At 42.8% G+C, this 21,688-nt stretch overlaps 1 protein-coding gene across 2 annotated transcripts in view; it reads left to right on the top strand.

The window, feature by feature from the left end:
* vps13b (vacuolar protein sorting 13 homolog B) overlaps nucleotides 1-21,688 on the top strand; it is a 379,499-nt gene that overhangs the window by 217,894 nt on the left and 139,917 nt on the right. The window contains exons 26-31 of one of the 2 annotated variants that reach the window (XM_080038971.1): nucleotides 2,689-2,860; nucleotides 5,070-5,184; nucleotides 9,605-9,746; nucleotides 10,700-10,957; nucleotides 11,231-11,387; nucleotides 11,976-12,087. In XM_080038971.1, coding sequence (XP_079895097.1) covers nucleotides 2,689-2,860; nucleotides 5,070-5,184; nucleotides 9,605-9,746; nucleotides 10,700-10,957; nucleotides 11,231-11,387; nucleotides 11,976-12,087 — 956 coding nt within the window. Of the gene's footprint in view, nucleotides 1-2,688; nucleotides 2,861-5,069; nucleotides 5,185-8,770; nucleotides 8,838-9,604; nucleotides 9,747-10,699; nucleotides 10,958-11,230; nucleotides 11,388-11,975; nucleotides 12,088-21,688 lie in introns of both variants that reach the window. The other variant, XM_080038972.1, reaches the window with a different exon arrangement.

Raw genomic sequence — 21,688 nt, 5'->3', positions numbered from 1 at the left:
TGAGTGTGAGTGTGAGTGTGTGTGTGTGTGTGTGTGTGTGTGTGTGTGTGTGTGTGTGTGTGTGTGTGTGTGTGTGTGTGTGTGTGTGTGTGTGTGTGTGTGTGTGTGTGTGTGTGTGTGTGTGTGTGTGTGTGTGTGTGTGTGTGTGTGTGTGTGTTGGGGCCCCAATTTGGCAGCTCAGGAACGTGGCAGAGTCGACCTCTACCAACACCACACCACCACATCTGTTCTTCAAGGCCTCACCTTGATGGGCGGAGGAAGACACTGATAACAACACAAACGTTGGCCTCTTGGAGGTTTATAGTGATTCTGACTTTCACAACTTTCTTTCAGTCTTATTTGGGATTTTCTCTGTGGCCTTAATTACCATACTAGGTATAAGAATGTCTTGACATTTTTAGTTTTTCTGTTGTTATTTTTGTACAACATATTAATACCGTGGATTTTGATAACTCAGGTGTATGACAGTTCAAATAAGTAAACCGTTGACGGTTTATTTATTTTCTCTCATTAGAAGCCTTTCACATTGGCCAAGTTCCTCGATTGAAAGACAAAATAAATGTCTTGTAATTCTGAAGAATGCAGAGATGTCAGTCTTCTTAATAATTTCTCCTTCGTTTGACCCTGGTATATAAAATCAGCTGGTGTGAGAGGCTTGAGAGTTTTAAAATAGTGACAGCCGCGGTTCTGGCTGGGAAGCGGGAGCAGTCGGGTGTCCGATGCTCCAGTGTAACCACGCTACAGTACACAGTGGTCTGAGCTTCCCACAGCGCCAGCGGCTGGCTCCTGTTTCCACACATGACATTACAGAGCCTAATCCTACTGACTGGCCAGAACTGTAAACTAAACAGTCCTAACCACTCACGCACGCACACACACAGAGACACAGAGTACTATGTTTTGACTCCAGCTCAACAATAATTAGTCCCCGAATGGCAGTTGACACTAGAATATCTCTCATTGAGACTGACTGAATACCATTACTACTGGGCTCATATTACCCACTGCCAGTCACCGGTATTACACACGCATAGACACATTGACTGTTTGGTTCCACGGAAACACACAAGGATACCGCTAGACACTTGATTGGAATAAAAATGCCATCTCTAGGTTTTCTGGTATTTTTGTTCATATTTACAACATGTATTAAATCATGTTAAGGGTTCTGAAGCTGTATGTAATGCTCTTAACTTTATATTATTTATTTCGTATAATGTAGGACTGTTGGTAAAGAGCTTAGAGGGTCCTCCAGTCTAAGTTCATGCTTGTGTTTCTGTTGCAATCCTTATCCTTTTACTTTTTGAACTGATAGCTGTTGAAACTTAAACACTTAAACGGATATGTTTCACATTTCTGATCTTGAGAGCTAATGCTTCCCGTGGAGCACATGCTTCTAATCAGTTTCTAGTGGTCCCTGTACTCTCCGTAATGTTAAATCTATTTTTGAATCAGCATAATCCTTCATTTATTTATATAATTGTCATCCGTTGTTATTGAGCTCTGCTGTCAGCCACCCGGCCCGAACTGTGCCGATTAAATTAAATTTGCAAATTAGCGTGGGGCCCCCCCATCCCTCCCTCGCTCCCCCCCAGCTGTGGAACAGGGACATAGTTCCATCATCTGGATCCTCTTTAGGACACTGTAATCAGTCCAGCAGCTGTGGGCTTTCTAATTGAGATGGTTGATAACCTCCTCACCAACCACAGCCAGGCTCGATAAGCATGACACAATCTGTCATTACCGCGCTGCAAAGGGGAGAAGCTGTGGAAAAAGTGACACCCTGCAAGTGCCAGAGTTGCAAATTTGCCATATTGTTTGTTTGCAAGCGTTTAAATTTTCTAAATCAGCCACGCAGATACATGTTTGGAAAACACATTTACCACTGAGAGATAGAGCACAATAAAAAGAAAATGCCCCTCCCTCCCCCCCAGTGCTGTCATCCTCAGTGTCTTGCCAAACCCCCAGTAATGAGATGAGAGCTCACAGAAGGCAGCCTCCTCCGCCGCATCCTGCTTTCCTTCTCTCCACCTCACCCCACCACCTCCTGCCCCCGCCTCCGGTTCTTCACTTCCCATTCTCTCCCAGGCTGTGAGACGTGTGTGTCCCGGCGCACTTGAGTGAAAGCAGGCCATGTTGGTGGCTTAGTTCGGGGTTAACACCAGTGACAGCTCCACACAATGGTCCTCTTCCCCCCACATGAGCGGAGTTCTGCTCACCAGACGCTGATGTCATCCACGCACTGAAATGCTCGAAAGATGGTGGTTGCTTTGTTATGGCTACATGCACAGCGACAACACTCTCAAACATACGTACACATTCAACGAACACATGGGTCGATAGAACAACTAACAGTTGCAGCACAAACATCAGAAATTGAAGGTACATTTTGTATTGGTGCATTTGTTTTTTTGATGTGCTTGACTATTCTATCTCCTTACTGAGTATCCCATCCTATTAGCTATAATGTTAGAACGTAATGGCTCGTTGAGATTGCCAATAAAAGGACATGTACTTGGCCATCGGTTCTATATGTTTGAAAAATCTTTTTTAAATATTATGATATGCATTTTCGAATTCTGTCAGAGTCTTCAAACAGGAGTGGTATTGCCAAAATGTTTCCTCAGACAATGGCTTTTATTCCATTTTACCAGCCCCTATTGAACAGGTCCTCTGTTTGCTCCCTAGGGTGACTCTGTGCCTGCTGGAGACGACGGCCCATTTGCCGACACAGTGACTCTGGAACAGAAAACCAGCAGCATTGGTGGCACCAGCGGCAAGGTCAGCCTTTGGATGCAGTGGATGTTACCCAAGGTCACAGCAAAACTCTTTGCCTCTGACCCAACTGCTAAAAAGACAGGTACCCCGAACTTGACATGATACCTAATTACTCTTTGAGTTCTGTTCAAACTTATGGATATTTTATTAAGTTGATGTTTAAGTTGCTGCTTTAAGTGGTAAGTCTCTGTGCTTTGTGTTCATAGTAGCACCAACAGAAGTATGAAAAATGTTGGCTTATAACTCGCGTGACGCTATTTGACTGCAAATGTAATATCCATGTTTGAAGAGGAGCTATGATGTCATTGTTTCCACGGTGACTAGGTTTGCTAGTTTGCACGGTGCCGCTGGTTGTGTTTTCAAAAGTTTTTCGTTTTCAGTCCCCGAAAACGCCGCTGTCCTGTGAACAAACTGCCAGAAGGTAGAAATACTTTTGCGTATTATGTTCAAAACGTTGCCGTGTAAACCACTTAAAAACAACTGACTCCCACTCTATTCTCATTCAAATGTTAAGCACATGGAACGGGAGAAGCAGCTGGGGAGATGGAGGGAAAAGACAAATAAATAAATGGGTGATGAATCCCAAGCAACCGCCTCTTGTCCCCTTCAGATTTACTGGGGCGATGAAAGGCTAGATTTACCTTTAATTGGTAGCTGTAATATTTAGCATCTGCCAACCAGATCACCCAGCTTAAGGTCTTAAATAATGGAAACGGAATGTTTTGCAGGACATCACAGAGATGGTTTGACTTAGAGACATCCTAAATAGGCATTACTTTGGATTTGGACTTAATATGTGCCATCTGAGCGGCGAGTTGAACTTACCACTGGATTTCCAGTGTGCAACACATTAAGCGTGTTATTGAAAACAAGGATTGTGTGTATGCAGTGTATTAGATGCCTAATATCATCAGAACATTCTTGGAGATAAGCAAACCACAGATAGGCCTGCAGACAATCTGTTATGATGTAATGTGTTTTTCAACTGCAAAAGGAAATAAGATTCTTGTCTCTTGCATAGAAATGGAAAAACAGCCATTCCAGGCATATTGGTCCGCGGGTATAATGTTATGTTATTATGTGTTGGAAGATCAGTGGTAGAACTCAAGCATCAGTCTCCAGAGGATCTGCTTAAGGCACAAATCAGCGGTAGACTTTCCCTCTTTTAAGATGAACCATTTAAGACCAGAGGCTAAGGGTTTCCAGCACTCTTGCAGGGTGGGTTTTAGAAAACTCATACATCAATAGCAACACCGTGTTTGGAGACGATGAGTTTCTGACTTTTTAACAGCTTGGGAGGGTTCTTTCCATAGATTATCCACAGGAAAGCTGACAATCTTTGTGTTTCAATTTGAATATGCCATTAGGAACCCCAGTGTTTCTCAGAAATCACCTCGAGGCAACAGTACAACAACAACCATAGTTTCACATGCATGAAGTCCTTTTTTCCCAAGCTTGCTTGTGATTGTGGGACTTTCTCAGTGGAAACAATGAGAGAGAACCGACAGTTAAGCTCAGATTCAATACAAAGTTAATCAGTTCTCCTATGAAGCTTACTCACTTGCCTGCAGTGGGTGGGTTTGTTTGCACATAAGGTGGGCTGAGGCACGCACTTACATTTGAATGAATACACACACAGAACAGTCTACATGGACATTCAGTATTGTGTAAACACACAGTAACACACACACACACACACACACACACACACACACACACACACACACACACACACACACACACACACACACACACACACACACACACTCCTCATTATGACTGCTGAGGGATATCTTATTCATGCTTTGCCTTCTCACCCACGTATTTCTGATGACTTCCTTGGGTAGCCAAGTAGTGTGTGGGTTTGCACAGTGGTGTGTGTGTGTGTGTGTGTGTGTGAGTCTGCATGCTTTTGTGTACATAGGCTCTGGCCTTAATCAGCTTCACAATCCCACTGTGTGTCCACTGTGCAGGAACTGACCACAGCTGTTGGATTAGCACCAAAAGCAAGACCTGGACAGGGTTAGCTACAGTGCAGGTCCATGCCCACAGAAATTAAATTCACGCACTCGGATGAAACTTCCTCCGCTGAAGTCAAAGTTCAGCTGTATTGCCCGTTTGCCAAGTACAGCGGTGGTCATAAAGCAAAACAGAACCAGAGGGTGAAACTCAAGGCACTCGCAGTGTCACACAAAAAATTGCCTTCATGAATGTACGTCTTTCCGATGTGATTCACTTCCTGATTGTAAAATGTGAAACACATTGTTCTGTGATTGTTGTGTTTCTGTCAGAGATCTGTGTCATCAGTGAACTGGAAGACCTCAGTGCCTCAGTAGATGTCCAGGATGTTTATACAAAGATCAAATGTAAAGTTGGCAGCTTCAACATCGACCACTACAGATGCAGGTACAGTACATCTATGTTTTTTATTTTGGTTATCTTTAAAGGGCACTATGTAACTTTGGGTGTGTCAGAGAAGTGAACATTTTCTCTAAGGTATATTCTCATAATTGAATAAACACGCTTTACTCACAGGAAAATTGGTTTCACTGTTGTTGTTTACAGCAGCAAGGCCCACATTTTTGTTTACAAACATATTGTAGTCTTACTTTTGCTTCCAGGTGCTTCAAAATAATTTCATTTAGATTTATAATTGTAACATTATTCAATACTAAGAAGAACATGAAGAGACAATACGTTTTGTAAACTAATTCTGCAAATCCCCCTCCTGAAACTGCATTGTGCACCTTTAAATCAGCAAAGAGGAATGGCTTTGATGACATTGTAATGTTCAGTTTGACGACAGTCTCTCTATCCACCAGGTCACTAAGCTGCCCCCCCCCCACACACACACACACACTTGTGCTCCCACAGTCCAAGAGTCACACCCACAGTTTTTTTTTCCTTTACCACCAATACCACTAACACTTCTGTGTCTGTTCCTGCTTGGGCTCATACGGGTGATTTTTCGAATTATCACCTCCGCGTCATCGTCTCTCCAGACAGCTGCTGCTGTGGGCAGATGAACCGATAGACTAGACGGAGGGTTTTTGAACAGGCTCTGGGCTGGCCCCACTCTGACTCACAAAGCAGAGGAGTTTGGGTCGGTCCGTCGGTCGTTTCTCTCAGCCTGCGGTGTCTGAATCCTTTCACGGGAGTTGGGAACATTAACACACTGTGGAAAAGAGGAAAACCACCGGGAGATGTTCCACTGCGTCCTTATGGTAAACTCTCCCCATGTCAGGTTCCACTCAAAATGGGCTAATTTAGCTCTAACGATTCTGAAATTAAATTGTGCTTTGTGGAATCGAAGCAGCTACTGAAGATTTATTTTTTTTGTTTTTTTTACACCCCCCATGCCTTAAACACATGTTCATCCCATCCCATCAATTAAATGGTGGCCTCATTTTCAATAATCTAATTCCTTATTTTTTCCCTCCTCTTCGCCTTGATCACATACCTCTGCGATGGAGTCAACAGCTCTTGAGTGTGTGTGTACGTGCCTGAGGTCTCGCTCAGTTAGGGGAAGGGACCACTTAGCAGGAGGCAATTCCCCTTGTCTCTGTCTGAGGAGATAATGAAACAGCCATCTATAATCTTCCAGCATGTTGCATCCAGCACATCCAGAGTGTGTTCTCAGGTCTGTGTTGCCTGCGTGCCTGGGTAGATATGTTCCTATATATAAGTGCCTCCCTCTCTGATCGAGCCAGACAGTGAAAGAGAAATGGACCGTCTTCGTGTGGGCCCTTTGCCCGAATTGAACATAAACAATCAATGCTCTCACCGCTGATATGATAATAGATATTGATTCTGATCTGCCAGAGTTTTTAAATTCCCCCTGGCCGTATCCTAGGCAAGTCAGTACAGGTCAGTGCGGGTCTGTGACGAGCGTGGTCTTGGCTTTGAACCTGACCAACTAGCAGGCTTCTCACAGACCTCCCTGTTCCACTGTAACTCAGTTGATTTATATCCCGTCAGACCACATGCGTTACATATAGGATGGAGTATCAACCACCTAAGCCAGGGCAATGTCAGTGGTTGGCCGATTTGGGAGCGTGAAGGTGTCGTGGGTCATCATATCATACTAACGCTGCTCTCCGCAGGTGTGTGTCCAATTGCGTTCTGAGACGGAGCCAGCCTTAATCTTTTAAGTAGACCTCTATGCCTTCCTAAGTAGATAATGGGTCAATTTTCTCATTTCTAGGTTATTTCAGTTTAATGTGCATTTAACAACATGGTCCTCAATGCACTTTTAAGTTCTGGCATGCAGAAGCACTCCATCATCCCAGGCCAGGTTACAGTCATGGCTGTTTAGGCCACGGTGGAGGACCTCTGGGCTGCCGGCCCGCTCTAATCTGTATCATCCACACATACAAGGGAGCCCACAGGTGTTGGAGTCCATATTAATCATTCTGAACGGATAATTGTTAGGTATTTCAACACCCAGCCCAGGTTATTTGTGTGCATTGGGTCAGAGTAAATTGAGCTTGACAGAGAGAATGTTTCGTCTGGCCTCAGCTATCTCATAGCTGGGGAAAATGAATGGAAAGTTAGATAGAGCAGGCAAAATATGGGAGGTGAATATATAATTGAATCCCCTGATTGTATCAAAATAGGAGGAGGACCAGAGAAAGGGTGGGGAAAATGGCAGAGAAGGACTCCTCATGGGAATACCAAATAGGTGGGCGTTGTTGATCCCTGTGAATGTGGGCCTCACTCATCATGGAGCAGTGGAGGTGAATTTAGGGGGAAATCTAGAAGCAAGTTGCTGATTGGGTGATTAGGTATTACACTCTGTAAGGGCTTCCTCCTGTCCACCGGGGAGGTTTAGAAAATTAGGAAGCCCCCCCCCCCCCTCACCCCTGAATATTATAGCCAGGTCTCCCTTAGCAACAGAGCTCCTTGAACCATTCTGAAGAGCAAGTAGAGATGCCCCCGGAGAGAGAGAGACAGGACGGCCGGTGACAGTTCACTCTTGTTCGCTCCGAGGAGTAGCTCACCAAAAATTGGAGCTGATGTCTTCCAGCTGTTTGGGGGGGGGGGAATGGCTCGGAGCAAAGGATGACTGGGTTGGAGCGGAGAAAAGAGAAAAAGAGAGGGATGATGGGAGAGATGGAGAGCTGTGTGGGGTCCATGTGTATTAGTCACTCTTATACAGCTGAGAGGGGAGATACAAAAATATATTCCCATAGGCACACCAACAGAAAGGGCTGACATGCACACACAGGATAACAGTGCATGAGACACATGCACACACACACACACACACACACACACACACACACACACACACACACACACACACACACACACACACACACACACACACACACACACACAAAATTTGGACCTACTCTCTCACTGAACTCCCAGGACTCTGTACTCTGGTGGGGAGTAATGAAGAGGGAGGGAGCAATGATGCAGATGGTGTTGAACCATTTCCATTTTGTGAAACAGTTTGCCATACATGTGCTGCACACAATTTGGCATCCAAACTATTAAAACTCTGTGCACTATGAGTCTGTGTGTTCTGCATACTGTAGATAGAGTGTTTTATGTTTTTGCAAATTGAGAATGATGACTGTTTTACCTGCCTTCATGTTAACATCTTTTTGCATCTGCTTTACAGGGGCTCTCTCTCTGTTATGGATGGCCTTTACAAAAATGGAAATCTAATGTCACTAAAAAATAATAATACATTGCATTCCTTATGTTTTAAATTATATATAATTAGTTTAGCATTTTATTTATATCTTAAAGCACTAAAATACCCTAGTATGATCATTTCACATGCATAACCTACATTTAGTTTCTAATACGCCTGTAGGCTGCTGAAAATCTGATACAAATGTTGGTATCAGCCTGTGGTTTACTTATCTAGATACAATTGTGTAACTGCTGTTGCTATTAAAGCGATATCATCAGTCCCTGCCACGGGAGTATGAATAGTCCCAGATGCCCAAGTAAAGCGTGGCCTTGTGTGTCTCTGCAGGCCAGGGCAGGGCTGGCACTCTGGCTACTATGAAGGACTCATTCTGCAGTGCAAGGAGACGGCCGTGGTGAGGCTTCTGCCTGTCCCAAACCAAGCCACAGTACTGTAGGCTTGGGCCTCTATATACTGTGCCTCTGCCATTCTGCTGCTCCTAATCAAAGGTCCCTCATGTTTGCTCATGCTGGACAGACAGGAAAATAAGGAAATTCGTAAAAATAAAGCCCCTGTTTTACAACGTAGGGTGTTTAATCATTTGAACAACTTAAAATGTTCTTAAAATATATTTAATTCACTGTAACACATTCCCCTGTCTCTCCAGTGGCTCTTGTTGGCTAAATAATCAAGCAAATGAAATCTGGTGACAATTGTTCCTCTGTGAGTGTGTGTGTGTGTGTGTATGTGTGTGGGGGAAAATACTAGGACATGGGCCTCCATTTTCTTGTTGATGAAATATTATTCTGGTGATGGTCTTATACTTGTACCTATCAAATGTTTGTATGATAGAGCACAGAAAACATTATTTAAGCATTTTAACGGAGCAGTAAAGAATGTACACTACATAAAGATGTACAGCTGCTTCAGTTTTTCTTATAACTGGATAGTATAAGACCATTCCACCATATTTCAGCTAGTTGAGGCTGGCCAGACTTCCTTTGGTTTTAATCAGTTTACTCTATATGTAATTTTTTCATGCTTTTCTGTCTTTTCTTCCCTATTTGTCTTTTTTCCCTGCCTTTCTCTATCTTTACATATGCAATCATCCTCTCTGCCCACTCCTTCCCTTTTGGCATCTATTCTATCCCTCTCTCTCTCCTTCCCTCTCCTCACCTCCAGTGTGGAGGAGGGTGTGCGGAGCTCAGGCGGCTGTGGAGGAGTGGTCCTGTCTTGCACTGACAAGCTGAACAGACGCACTGTGTTGGTTCGACCCGTCAGCAAGCAAGACACTTTCAGCCACTTCTCTGGCTTTTTCCCTCCTGTAAGAATCCAGATCTCCTCCTTTTTAATTCATTAGCAGTGGCCTAAAAGAGTTCTGTGTGCTCCTCAGAGATGTTTCACAAGGCAGTTCTCAAATTCGGTCTTAATCAGTCGTACAGTTCCACCTTCATTAAACTGTAGTCACAACAATAACTCAATTCAAAAATGATGAAATCACGTAATACCTCTTTATGTAGTTATTTAACACAATTGGTCTCTGAGGAGATTTTTTCTATGCGTTTACCTACGTAATGTTACCGAACATCTCCCAAAAGGGTGAAGATTTTATGCTTTTAGAAATCTTTTTGTTGTTAAATCAAAGGCTATCAAAGTCCACTGCTACTGGATGTTTTTAGCAGATTTTACCCTGATATCTTAAACATATCTGCCTTTCTTTTAATGATGCGGCAGTTGGGGATAATTCTTCTGTTACTTAATTAGTAATTAAGTGATTTTCACCCTGCATTTGCTTTGCTTTCTGATAAATCAGAAATAATTCAGCTTCAGTAGACAGCTGCCGTCATTCATTGGTTTTATAGGAATGCATGGATCTCCTAGAGGGGGCTGATTTGATGATCCAATCTTAATTACTGCACAGTCTATGAATATACTTTCTCTAGAACCTTCAGCTTGGCTTTTGTAGAGTTGCATATAGGAACATAGCAGATATTTTGGCTGAGGTTCTTGAGCCGTTTTTTCTGAAAACAAAGTGTGGACAATGTTTTCCAAATCACAAATTTAAATAAAGCATTGTCGAAGGCCTTTCTAAAATGATCAATAATTGGTAAATTGTTGAAAAATTTGATTTTGTCAAATTTTGTGGAAGAATACTTCTAGCCAGGCTCAACCCTCAGCCAAGAAATCCGACCAAAATAACATTGTACATGTGAAAGTGTCTTTGTATGCAATGCTACCTGTCATCACTGTGATTTGTCCTGTCTCACCAATGGTCAGACGGCAGCCAAAGTCCTGGAGGGCGCTCACCAGCAGCACGGCTTCCTCTCCATCACCTACACTCAGGCCGTCACTAAAAATGTCCGCCACAAACTCACCACCAGACCAGAGCGCCAAACACGCAGCGGCGCCTCCACTGCCACTGATCTTCTGGCAGATAGCTCACCTCAGTTCCTGAGAGAAATCCTTCTGACGGCACAGCCCTTTGACGTGGTGCTATCCTGTCCCTTATTGGCCACTGTGGCAGGAGTTTTCGAGGTAGAAAAGAAAAGTGTCCGTCATTGCCTATAACGATAACACACACACACACACACACACACACACACACACACACACACTCACACACACACAAACCTGATAATGCAGGTGTGAATAGTCAAAGAAGGAAAAAGTAATTACCGGTAGTCATAAATAAGATTTTTTTTTCTACATGAATCCAATTTAAATGTGCTATACAATCCACTACCATTCTGTCCTGAAGATCTTATGAAGTTTTTCTTTATATTTTGACTTGAGTTGCTCTCTTTCAAGGTTACGGTACCAAGACGCTACAGAGAGCGTGGGAAGTCAGCTGGTCAGCCAATGAGAAGCCACACACTCACGTCTAGGTGTTTGCCCCTCATCTACATCAACACCAGTGTGATCCGAGTCTTCTGCCCCGGGGCACAAGACAAGCACACAGCAGCAGGTTAGGGAACTACTTGTCATTTTTGAATGCACACTTGTGTTTTGACATGGAAAACTTTGCTCAAATGGGACAGGGTTATGTCACAGGCAGTGTTTTAGATTCGGCAGTTCTGTGGTGCCTGTTTGAAAGTCTGTGTAATGGCCAACCAGACATAGCAGAGCCGCCTGCATTAGTATGCAGAGACGTTTGCTAAGGGGAGCATGAATAGTTGAGGTTCTAAAGAGCCAACCACAGTTATACACACTGCTACAGCATATAAAATCATTGTCAGAAGGTAATAGATGGAGGCTTGTTTTGTCTGCTGGGAGTAATGACTAATGGTGGTAAGGCTGTACTTTTATGGCTGCACATGTGTGTGTGTGTGTGTGTGTGTGTGTGTGTGTGCGCGTATATGTGCTGTATATCTTCCTGTTATATTTGCCTGTGTGTATCATATACATTGTGTTTATTCACATGTATTCAAGCATTTGTAAAAGTGTGCATGTGGGATAAATGTTTTGCCTGTTTATAGTAAATGTATAGTATATCCACCTCTGTTATGTGATTGCTAGTATATTTGATTTTGTGTGTGTGTTTGTGTCCCTTTAGATCCACATGTGAAAACAGAAGACACCCTGGTATTGAAGCTTGGTTCCCTCAGCATGGCTCCTCAGGCTGATAACCCCCTGACCCGCACCGTGCTGCGAAAAGACATCTACCAGTAAGACACACTCTCTTTTCAATGCAACCTCCCTCTGACTTGAGGTAAGGGGACTATATGGCAGACACACAATTGGATATTTTCCCTATTTCAATTGAAAAACAACATTGAAGTCCACTGCTTTAATTTTGTGAACATTATTAAACATTTTCATTCATAATAACATCCCTTAAACATCTTGTTTTTTTATAAAAAAAAATTCAATCAAAAAAAGTAATTCTTCATTTAAACCTTTGCTATTTTCATACTGTATGTTTATCCGTTTTTCCAGTACAACGTGTTGCGCTAGACACTTATCAACGAGTCTACCTCACAGTCATCATTACACATGTCAACTGTCATCACGCTCACACAGCTTTATCCCATTCTGCTTTGAGAAAACACACGACTGGCATTAGACCACCACAACACTTGCTATTTGACCACAGTTCATTAAAGGTACCACTCCAAATCGTCTGACCTCCAGTCCCGCTCCATAAAACCTGTTGTGCAACAAGTGTTTTTGCTCCTGTGTGTGTGCGCTTGTTGGTTTGGTGCTCTTCTGCGTCCTCATGATATTTCCTGTCTCGTGGGAGGGTTTAAGGTTAGAGCGGGTGACAGCGCCACATAGTGGTTGAGCTGGCCCGGCAATGACAAGAGAGCAATGAGTGACACCTTGGGGGTGCGCCGGGCCCTCCAGCTGAAACACAAGACTGTTGACACAAGCCCCCTGTGCCATGTGGATCAAAGCTGCTAGGCAGGGAAAATCTGGACTTCTGAGGGAAATGGCTCTGCGCAAAACACATTTCCCCGCTATAGGCAGCTAAAAGAATCTGGATTGTGTCATAGCTGCCTCAAAACCGCAGCCCCACGGCGTGTGTGTGAGAGAGAGAGAGAGAGAGGGAGAGAGCAGTTGTGTGAATGGGTAGATATGGAGCTGGCAAACACATGTAATGAGGGAGATAAAAGTGGTGCCAAATGCTTTGTGCAGCTGCAAGTGAGATGTGAGACATGAAGTGGAGAAACAGAAAAAAAAACAGAAGGTGGACAACATAAAGAGTGGGGAGGCCACTTTAGGCTTCATTGCTGCCTTCAGTTGGTAGAAGTGTCATAAGTAGGGAGATTGCATGGAACAGGGAGGCACAGGGGGTCCAGGCCCATGGGCATGTCTGATGATCTTTAATCATCAAGGCAACGTGGAGGGGAACACTTGGTCCAACATTGTCCAAATTTCTTCCAGAGAAACAAAGCTATCTCCCTAACATTATCTCATTCAATCCTTTGATGTATCGGAGCAAAGATGGTGTGGTTCAGTAACCATAGCTACTGTTTTGTTGGGATGTTTGGAACTTCTTTTATCCCCACTAGTCGTTTCACTCTGTGTTGTGCTAAAAATAATCTTTGTTTCGGTACATGTTGGTGCAGCTAATGGGATGTAACTACTCAGTCTCTATGTACAACAGCGCGTAGAGTTATTTTGCTGACATGTCGGCTATGTCGTTATCGTGTCAGACGATAAATGATGATCCTGTGGCCGTGGATAATAATTTGGAGTTTTTCTCAGACTTTCACCCCAAAAACCAGCGAGAGCAGCCATGCAATTTCACCCCATATTGGCCAGTAATGTTCTGCTTGCTAGTTAGAGGATTGGTGGCTCTGTGGCTATGGTGCCCACATCTTCCTCACACAACACTCCGCCCTGGATTAAACACCAACACACACACACACACACACACACACACACACACACACACACACACACACAGCCTTTCAATGGAGATCTCCACGTGCACGTAATTGTACAATATACACATGCACTCACAAACACACAACTTTTCTACACAAATGCATACACACATTCACACGTATGCACACAAAAATACCCCTTTTATATACAGTCTATGAAAAAATACACATTTACCTACTCGCTCGCATACACGGGCAGCAGCAGGCATGGCCATGTGTACAAACACACCCACATTCACTCAGCCCCTTAACCTCTACACACAGAAGCCAAGAGTCACCACTTCCCTCTCTGCAGTGAAACCCAGGAATTATGTCAAACCACTTCATCCACTGCTAACCATGCATTACCCTCACCACCTTCCCTGTTCACATCTGCCCTCCAATTTGGGATGATCACACTCCTAAGTCACATGATTGATAACCCTGAGATCAGGGACTTTTTCCACATACCATAACCGTGCCCAGTATGTGCTTCATCTGTGCCGAATTCCAATGCGTGTGCTCCCCCAAGTCGTATAGAGACAACCCTAGTGAGAGTCTGTAATCTCTGCAAACCAATGTGTGTTTACAATCTGTAACCAACGGTGGCTATAGGAAGAAATATGTCTGTAAGTGATAGTAGCCATTTGCTTGCAATTCTGTTTAAAGCCCCACCACTAATTACATCCGTTGTCATAATTAAATGACTGATCTAAGCAGCCGTGCTGTTATTGTCTACTGTACATGAAATGATTGCCTCGATATGTATAAAAACATGATTTACGTTCGTGCCACCCTGAGAGAAAAGACGAGAGTGAAGGTCTCAATAGTGAGCATGTGTAAACATCCCGACGGAACATGTCTTTATTCTGTTTCAGAGCTCCTCGGCTTCCCTTTAAGCTTCAACATTTCCAGGCTACAGTGTATATTTATCATTTAGAGTAGATAGATTTCTTCAAAGAAGGTCAAATAAACCCGTTTGACTGTAAAGAGCTAAGTTGATATCCACCTCTAGGCTCATTTGGTTGCAATTATCGCTGTTTGATTCGATCATGTGATGTTGAATTTTGGTTTCCCTGAAGGAGTTAGGTCCCCAGCGGCTTCTTCACTAAGCAGGAATTATGACACAGAGCTGCAGGCTTCCCCCCTCCATTTCTCCCTCTCTCTATCTTCAGCTACAAGGCCGCTGTCAATTTACACAGCTGAAATCATTTTCCTGTCTTGAAAAAGCTGGATTTTTCCAAGTACATGAGCGCCGGCCCCGGGAATGTCCAGCATGCATTCAGCCCTGACTTTCTTGTGGTTTGGGCCCTCTGTAAAATCTAACAGATCTTTTTACCCCCTCCACTCCTATTTTCACTCATTCCCCCTGTTTCTCTCCTTTTTCCAATGGGATTTTTTTTTCACTTATGGAACATGATTGAAAGCTTCTTGTATGCTGGGGTGAATGGGGACCACTCTTTCAAGTATTATGTGGAGATTGGGTGTCTCTTTTCTGAGGGCATAGAGACACATGTTAAAATGATTAGGCATGAGCCAGGGTTTGTTAGTATATACAGTAGGTTATAGTATTGACCGTTAATTAACACAACAGTAACTTTTAAAGACATGATGTACATATTTATTGATAAGTTGCAAAAAGCAAGCAGTAAGTGATCTGCATTTTCTTTTTTTGTTGCATACGGTATAGCTTTTTGCTAACAAGAATTTTAATGGAATATGTTTGGTTAATTTGTAGTTATGGATGTATTTGAGCATATACAAACATGTGAATTTTTTTTACATTTATAACATATTTGTCACACTTACCCACACACATAGACTTTTGAAGCTGATGATGAGCAGGGCAGCCTTTTGCTATTGGTAATTATATGAGCAACAGTTTTTTTTTCAATCGGGGGAAAAATATAACTTAGTTAAAAATTGGCAGACATTTTAAATGCTGAAAGATTAACTTTCTTGCATGAGCTTTTGTCCCTCCTTTTTTGCCCGCTTGCATCCATGTGTCACCAGTGTGTGTGTGTGTGTGTGTGTGTGTGTGTGTGTGTGTGTGTGTGTGTGTGTGTGTGTGTGTGTGTGTGTGTGTGTGTGTGTGTGTGTGTGTGTGTGTGTGTGTGTGTCTTTTCGTCCCAAAATATCCTACACATTTCCCGACATCCCCACACCTAGATGACACAGCTCTTGATTCCATCACATCCTTGGTTACCTCATGGGCTGTTCGGAGGGAGACTCGGGGAGCATCCCGCTGCCACAAATATGGTTTTTGTTTTTTTGTTTTGCTCTCTGCACATGCCTGCGTTTCCACGGCAACGGCAGAGAAGGCTGCTGTGTCAGTGGTGAGGCAGAGCCAAGTCAACATGATGTGGCTGTATCGATGGACTCTGACTGACTTCACTCCCTCTCCCTCCTACCGTGTCTTTTTCTTGGACTTCTCGTCTTTTTTCTCCTGTTGTTCTTTCCTTCTTCTTTGTTTGTTTTTGTTTTTTTTAAACTTTTAACAATTAACATTAATATAGCTAATGTTTTACTATCCCTGATTTTCTCCACATTCTTTGATTGCTGTATCTTTTTATTTTATTCTGATCTTTAGTTTCCTTAGCCAATCCTTTCATGTGTCAATCTTTCTTCCTTCTTTCCCTCTTTCTTTGATTTATTCTTTTTTGCCCCTCCTCTCCCTAACTGATTTTTTAATGTTTACTGTAACTGTTTCTTTCTCTTTTTGCTAATCCTTTGATACCTGCTATTGCATATCTAATATCATAGTTTTTGGCTGCAGTATATGTACGTGTGTGTCTACGTAGCTGCTTTTAGTACCCACCCTGCCACCCCACGTCTCGTTTTTTTTGTGTGTCTCCATGTGTATTTGTTATTTCCTTACTGTCTGGCTTTTCCTCTGGGTTGCTCCAGCGTTGGTTAGACTGGTCCCAGTCCCAGCACACTGTGGTCAGTAAGCAAGCCCCTTATTGCTGTTGAATGGCTGCCTGGTGAAGCCCACATGTATGTCCTAATAAGTGGTTGTGATGGGGATCTCCCCTCTACGGATAAACACAGCCTGTCGTAGCCAGAGCGCTGCCTGTTACTAATAAAATTCCCCCGGCAGTACGTTATGTGCTCCCTTCTCCCGTAGTAGCATGTTGTCGTGTGTGTGTGTGGATACAGAGATACAAGTTCACAGAAAGTTGTACTACTCTTTTCTACAACCTGACAGTAAATGATCTATCTGGTTAGAAATGTATGCAAGAGCAGTTGTATTTCAGTTTGTCTTCTAAATAGATCTACGTATTGCTTATATTAATTTACAGAATTAAAGGTGGAGTCAGAGATTCTGGAGAATACTTGTTGTCAAAATATTTTTTTTGTCAAAATCAGAGAATATCTCCTCATGATTCCCCACCTAGAGGGATAGGTAGTGGATCGTGAGGATATATTTACTGATTTTGACAAAGTGTTTTTCTCAACAAGCGTTCTCCAGAATTGCTGACTCCACCTTTAAACGTTTATTTAGGTGACCACATTTTTCAGCAATGCATTGCATGGTTTTAAAGAGAACTTTTTTTAGTGACAAAGTATTGTTGGAAATGTCATTAAACCATACTGAGTGATGCACATTTAAAACATGTCATAAGATATAATCAATAATTACGTCTTCATAGATACAACTTGTGTTTTATGATAATAACCCATATAGTAAGTATGCAGATTGAACTAAGAGCTTGCTAACTATGAACAGTAAGCTGTAATACATATATTATATTGTGTTTTTAATTGAACAGCACTTTGAATCTATCCTCTAGCCACTGTTAGCTCATTCAGTAGTAGCAGAGGTAGTATTTTTTGTTTTTATTGAGTTCATTGAGGCAGCAGGAGTGAGTGCAAGGTGTGGAATAAAGCTGCTGGTAGGCCTTCAGCACGTCAGCTCTGTTTTAAGGTGCAGGCCTGTCACGGCATCAGCCATCACCTCTGTTAATTCACCAGCGGTCACTGGGGTTCACATACTGCCGTTGCTGCTGTGCTAGTAGTAGGATTAGTAGACCCTCGCAGTTTTATGAATTCTAATCTCTTGTCCTCACATTGGGACAAAACAGCCAATTATCCTCGCGGGCGTCTGTATGACAGCTGCGTCCCTACTCACTCACTTTTCTTTTTATATGAAATGCCATTCTGTTTTTTCTTCTTTTTTTTCATGCTCTCAGCTGGTCTCCCTCTTTCTTGTCTCCCTCCTCATCTTTCTTTTCCCCATAAAAACCCCGAGTTCCCAGCAAATGATTCATTAGATGCTTCAGTGCACACTTGCCTCATCACTCACTTTAGTCGGCTGCCAAGTGCCCCATTTCCCCGTTTGTTTACACCGCCAAAAAAGTGCGCCGGCTTAGCTTCGCTGCCGCTGCCCAGGAGAAGAGCTGCATCGGGGCCACACACAGTGACACACCAGGACCTGGGCTTATATACACTGATTTAGGAGTGGCTTTAAAAACTCCCCAGGCTGCTGCTGGGCAGGTTTAATGATAAACTCATTTCCAAGGCAATGATGGTAATATCTGTGTCACCAAAATAACAAAAAATGTCTTCCAGCGTATCTTTAATTATATATTTTATCTGCAGCTGCACAACAGCCTTAACAATGAGCAGCATCAATGTTAACTTTTTGTTGCATCAAAAAGAAAATTAACACTATGTCTATGATGCTGAAATAAGTTATTCAGTAGTTACTCTATGCTGGTGCTGCACATTTCCACACAGAGCTTTGAGTATGCAGAGTAGCATTTAAGAAAAGTAAAAGTGGTGTCTGTGGGGGTTACCCAGGCAGACATGAGCCATCTGAATCAGTGGTTTTCTTTATCTATTTCTGTTTTTACTTTCAGGCTTTAAAAATATAATCAGAGGATCTTCATTTTCCTAGTCTACACTCTTGCTATTCTAAATGTTGTCTTTTTGTGAAAATGTGCCAGTGTGTCATTAACACAAAACTTTGGTCAAAACCAAACCAACTAAGTAAATCTCTTTAATTGCCTCTGTCCTTTTTCTGGCTAAAGAGCTGTTCTGATCTTTTAGTTGGTTCAGATGTGTCTATTGATGTCATCACTGCCTCTCTTGTGACTTGTGACATGAATATATGTTAAAACAGCAAACTTACTTTGGCTTACTATAGTGCTGTAAAATCAAATGTTCAGTTCTCATAATGTAATTCAGTACTCATTAGGGCACCATGGCTCAGAGCCCTGAGAGCCAGCCAACAGATGAGCCCTATTGAACCCTGCCCGGCAGTCAAACAGGGGTAAAGTAGCTAATAGCGTGAACATTTTATCAACAACAATGGACTCCTGAGGCTCTGGCTTCATTCCCCATTCATTGTGCTCTGCATGGGCCTAGGAGGCTGAGGAAAAGGATAGTCCAATCGAGATGATTAGAGCAGGGCCTTTCTTGGTCAACTGTAAATCATTTGGCTCCATTTGTTTCTCTCCCTTTTTCTTTTAGCCCCCTCTTCTACTACTCTCTAACTTAAGATGTACACCCATGTATCCCCCTCTCCTTTACGGAGAAAAAAGATAAAATAAGCAAGGATCGGCGGGTCAGCCAGAATAAACATTGTTTTTTGTCAGTCCGGCAAATGAAACACCTGGTGCTGGTAAACGCAAAGGACATATTTCACATCTCCCTGACACCCGGGATTAATGCAACATCAAATTGTTTTAAAAATGGGGACAGCCGCTACCCCGGAGTAAATCATACTGCCGCTTTTATTAAATTTTGCCCTAGAATTTATGTTTTTGAACCAGACTGAATGGCCTGCACACAACCCACAGATGACACTGTGAGCGGGGTTCAGAAGGGCTCATGTTAAAACAGCCCCTCGGACAACGTGTCGTAATGTGAACAGGAAGTTTAGACTCGGCCACTGAATACTGCTGTGGCTTTGAGGTGGATTTTTCTCTTCCCCTATTCACCTTTTTCTCTATAGATAAAGTGATATTTGTCGTTCGTTTCTGTGGGAACCGGTGTGATGGATAGACTTTTCTGTTTCCCAAATGATAAAGCGAACATATCATATGACGTGCGAGCTGATTTCCTGGAAGGGGGAGAAGAAATACCATTTGCTTCTACAGCCGTAATAGAGAGAGAGGGGAAGACTTGGTCTGTGTTTTTGGAGCTAATGTTACGAGAGCAGAAGAGAGGAAACCAGATGAATGTTAGTGGATTTGATCTTTAATCCGTGGACTAGAGTACCTGACCGCTGTGTTCCATCAAGCCAACCACTTGGCTACGAGGCTATCAGTCTTCTTAAGGGTGTACTCCACGCTGTCCAGGCTGACCATCAGCCTTCCTTCCTTTTCTCTGCCACTAGAGGCCTTAATAAAATCAATGATTTATAGCTGTATCTATTTATTTGTATATCATCTTATATCATCTGGTTTTCTGTCTTCATAATTCAATTTTTTCCGTTACCGGAGAGCTTTTGGAACCACGGCTCTACACTTTGTGTTTAGCCAGCAGTGTGTTGCGCATGTATATGAGTAGGGAGCTGTATACAGCGTCTCGTGTGCTGTGTTGTGGTGTCTGCTGACTTCTGTGTACAGCCTGCGGTTCATTCCATAAATATCTGTGGCCTCTGTGATGTTATTCTCAGGCCCTCCGCTCTGTGAGAAGATTGCACCACAACACTTGTATTCCTCGGTCTGCAGTTAGAGGTTTAAGGGGATTAGGAGGGAGAAAAACCCCAAGCCTGGGCCCTGCTATACGTTTTTATAACCATTTTATGCATACGATGCCGATGCAGTTTGCGGAGAAAGTTGAGAAGAGGCAGAGAAGAGGGTATTAGGACTTCACCACAGGGGAATCAAACAAGTAAACCACAACTTATATCCCCTCTATTTATTGGCAGAGAGTGGAGGGGCTGTTCGGATGCGGATGTTGGTCCGTTTGTCTTCGGGTCCATTGGTCCAACACTTTGGTCTAGCCTGACATATCTTAATAACTTTTGCTTTGACATCCATGAAATTTTGTTAAGACATTTGTTGTTCAAAAGTGATACATTTTTTGTCATTTTGAAAATACTTCAATCTGTCTTGTGGTGGTACCATGAGGTCATAGAGACTGTCCAAAATGGTGAAACATTTGTCAAGATATTGTAAAAAGTATTGCATGGATTGCAGGGAAATCCGCCATGGATTATCATGATCCTCAGATGATGAATTGTAATTATTTTTATGACGGCATCTTCTGGTCATAGTTAACTTTGTACACAATACATCTAAAAACAGTTAAAGTTGCAGTGTGTAATATCAGGTTATTTAGCGGCATTTACTGGTAAGATTCTAGATTGCAAAGCCCCGTGTCTACCCCTCCCTTTACGGAATTTACGGAAGCTACGGTGGCCTTCAAGGCCTTCAAGAAGCTAGTAATTTAAGATGACATGACATCATCAACCACTGCCTCAAGTCTTTCCACAATATCAAGTGATGAGGTGAAGATGTATCTAGTTATTTACTCTATCATACTTATTTGTCTTCCAACAGATGCATTTTAGGTGGACACCCACTAAATATAAAAATGCATAAGACCACTAATATGTTAACACTGTAATGCTTCTTAGAGGGTTAGCCCTTCAGTACATTTTATGGTTATGTCTTTCTCTAGCACCACCTGTAGGGTAAAACATAACCTGTTTGTACCTTTTCATTCTGACTGGAAGAGTAACACTTTTAATTTTGCCCACAACATGACCTTTCTTCTGGCCTCGTCCCAAGTAATATACTCAAATGCAAGCTTACCAAAAGGCCCCATTAAGCCTGAGTGTGTTCAGTACATCTCGCGTGTTAAGTCCTTATCAATGCAAGGCAGAAAGACCCATAGTATGGATTCACAACAATTGCACTCTCTCCATTTTTTTTTCATTCCC

This window comes from Ammodytes marinus (assembly GCF_949987685.1).
Source record: "Ammodytes marinus genome assembly, chromosome: 13".
Taxonomy (NCBI): Eukaryota; Metazoa; Chordata; class Actinopteri; order Uranoscopiformes; family Ammodytidae; genus Ammodytes; species Ammodytes marinus.
The sequence above is the reverse complement of the archived record's forward strand: the minus strand, read 5'-3'. Positions and strand labels throughout refer to the sequence as shown.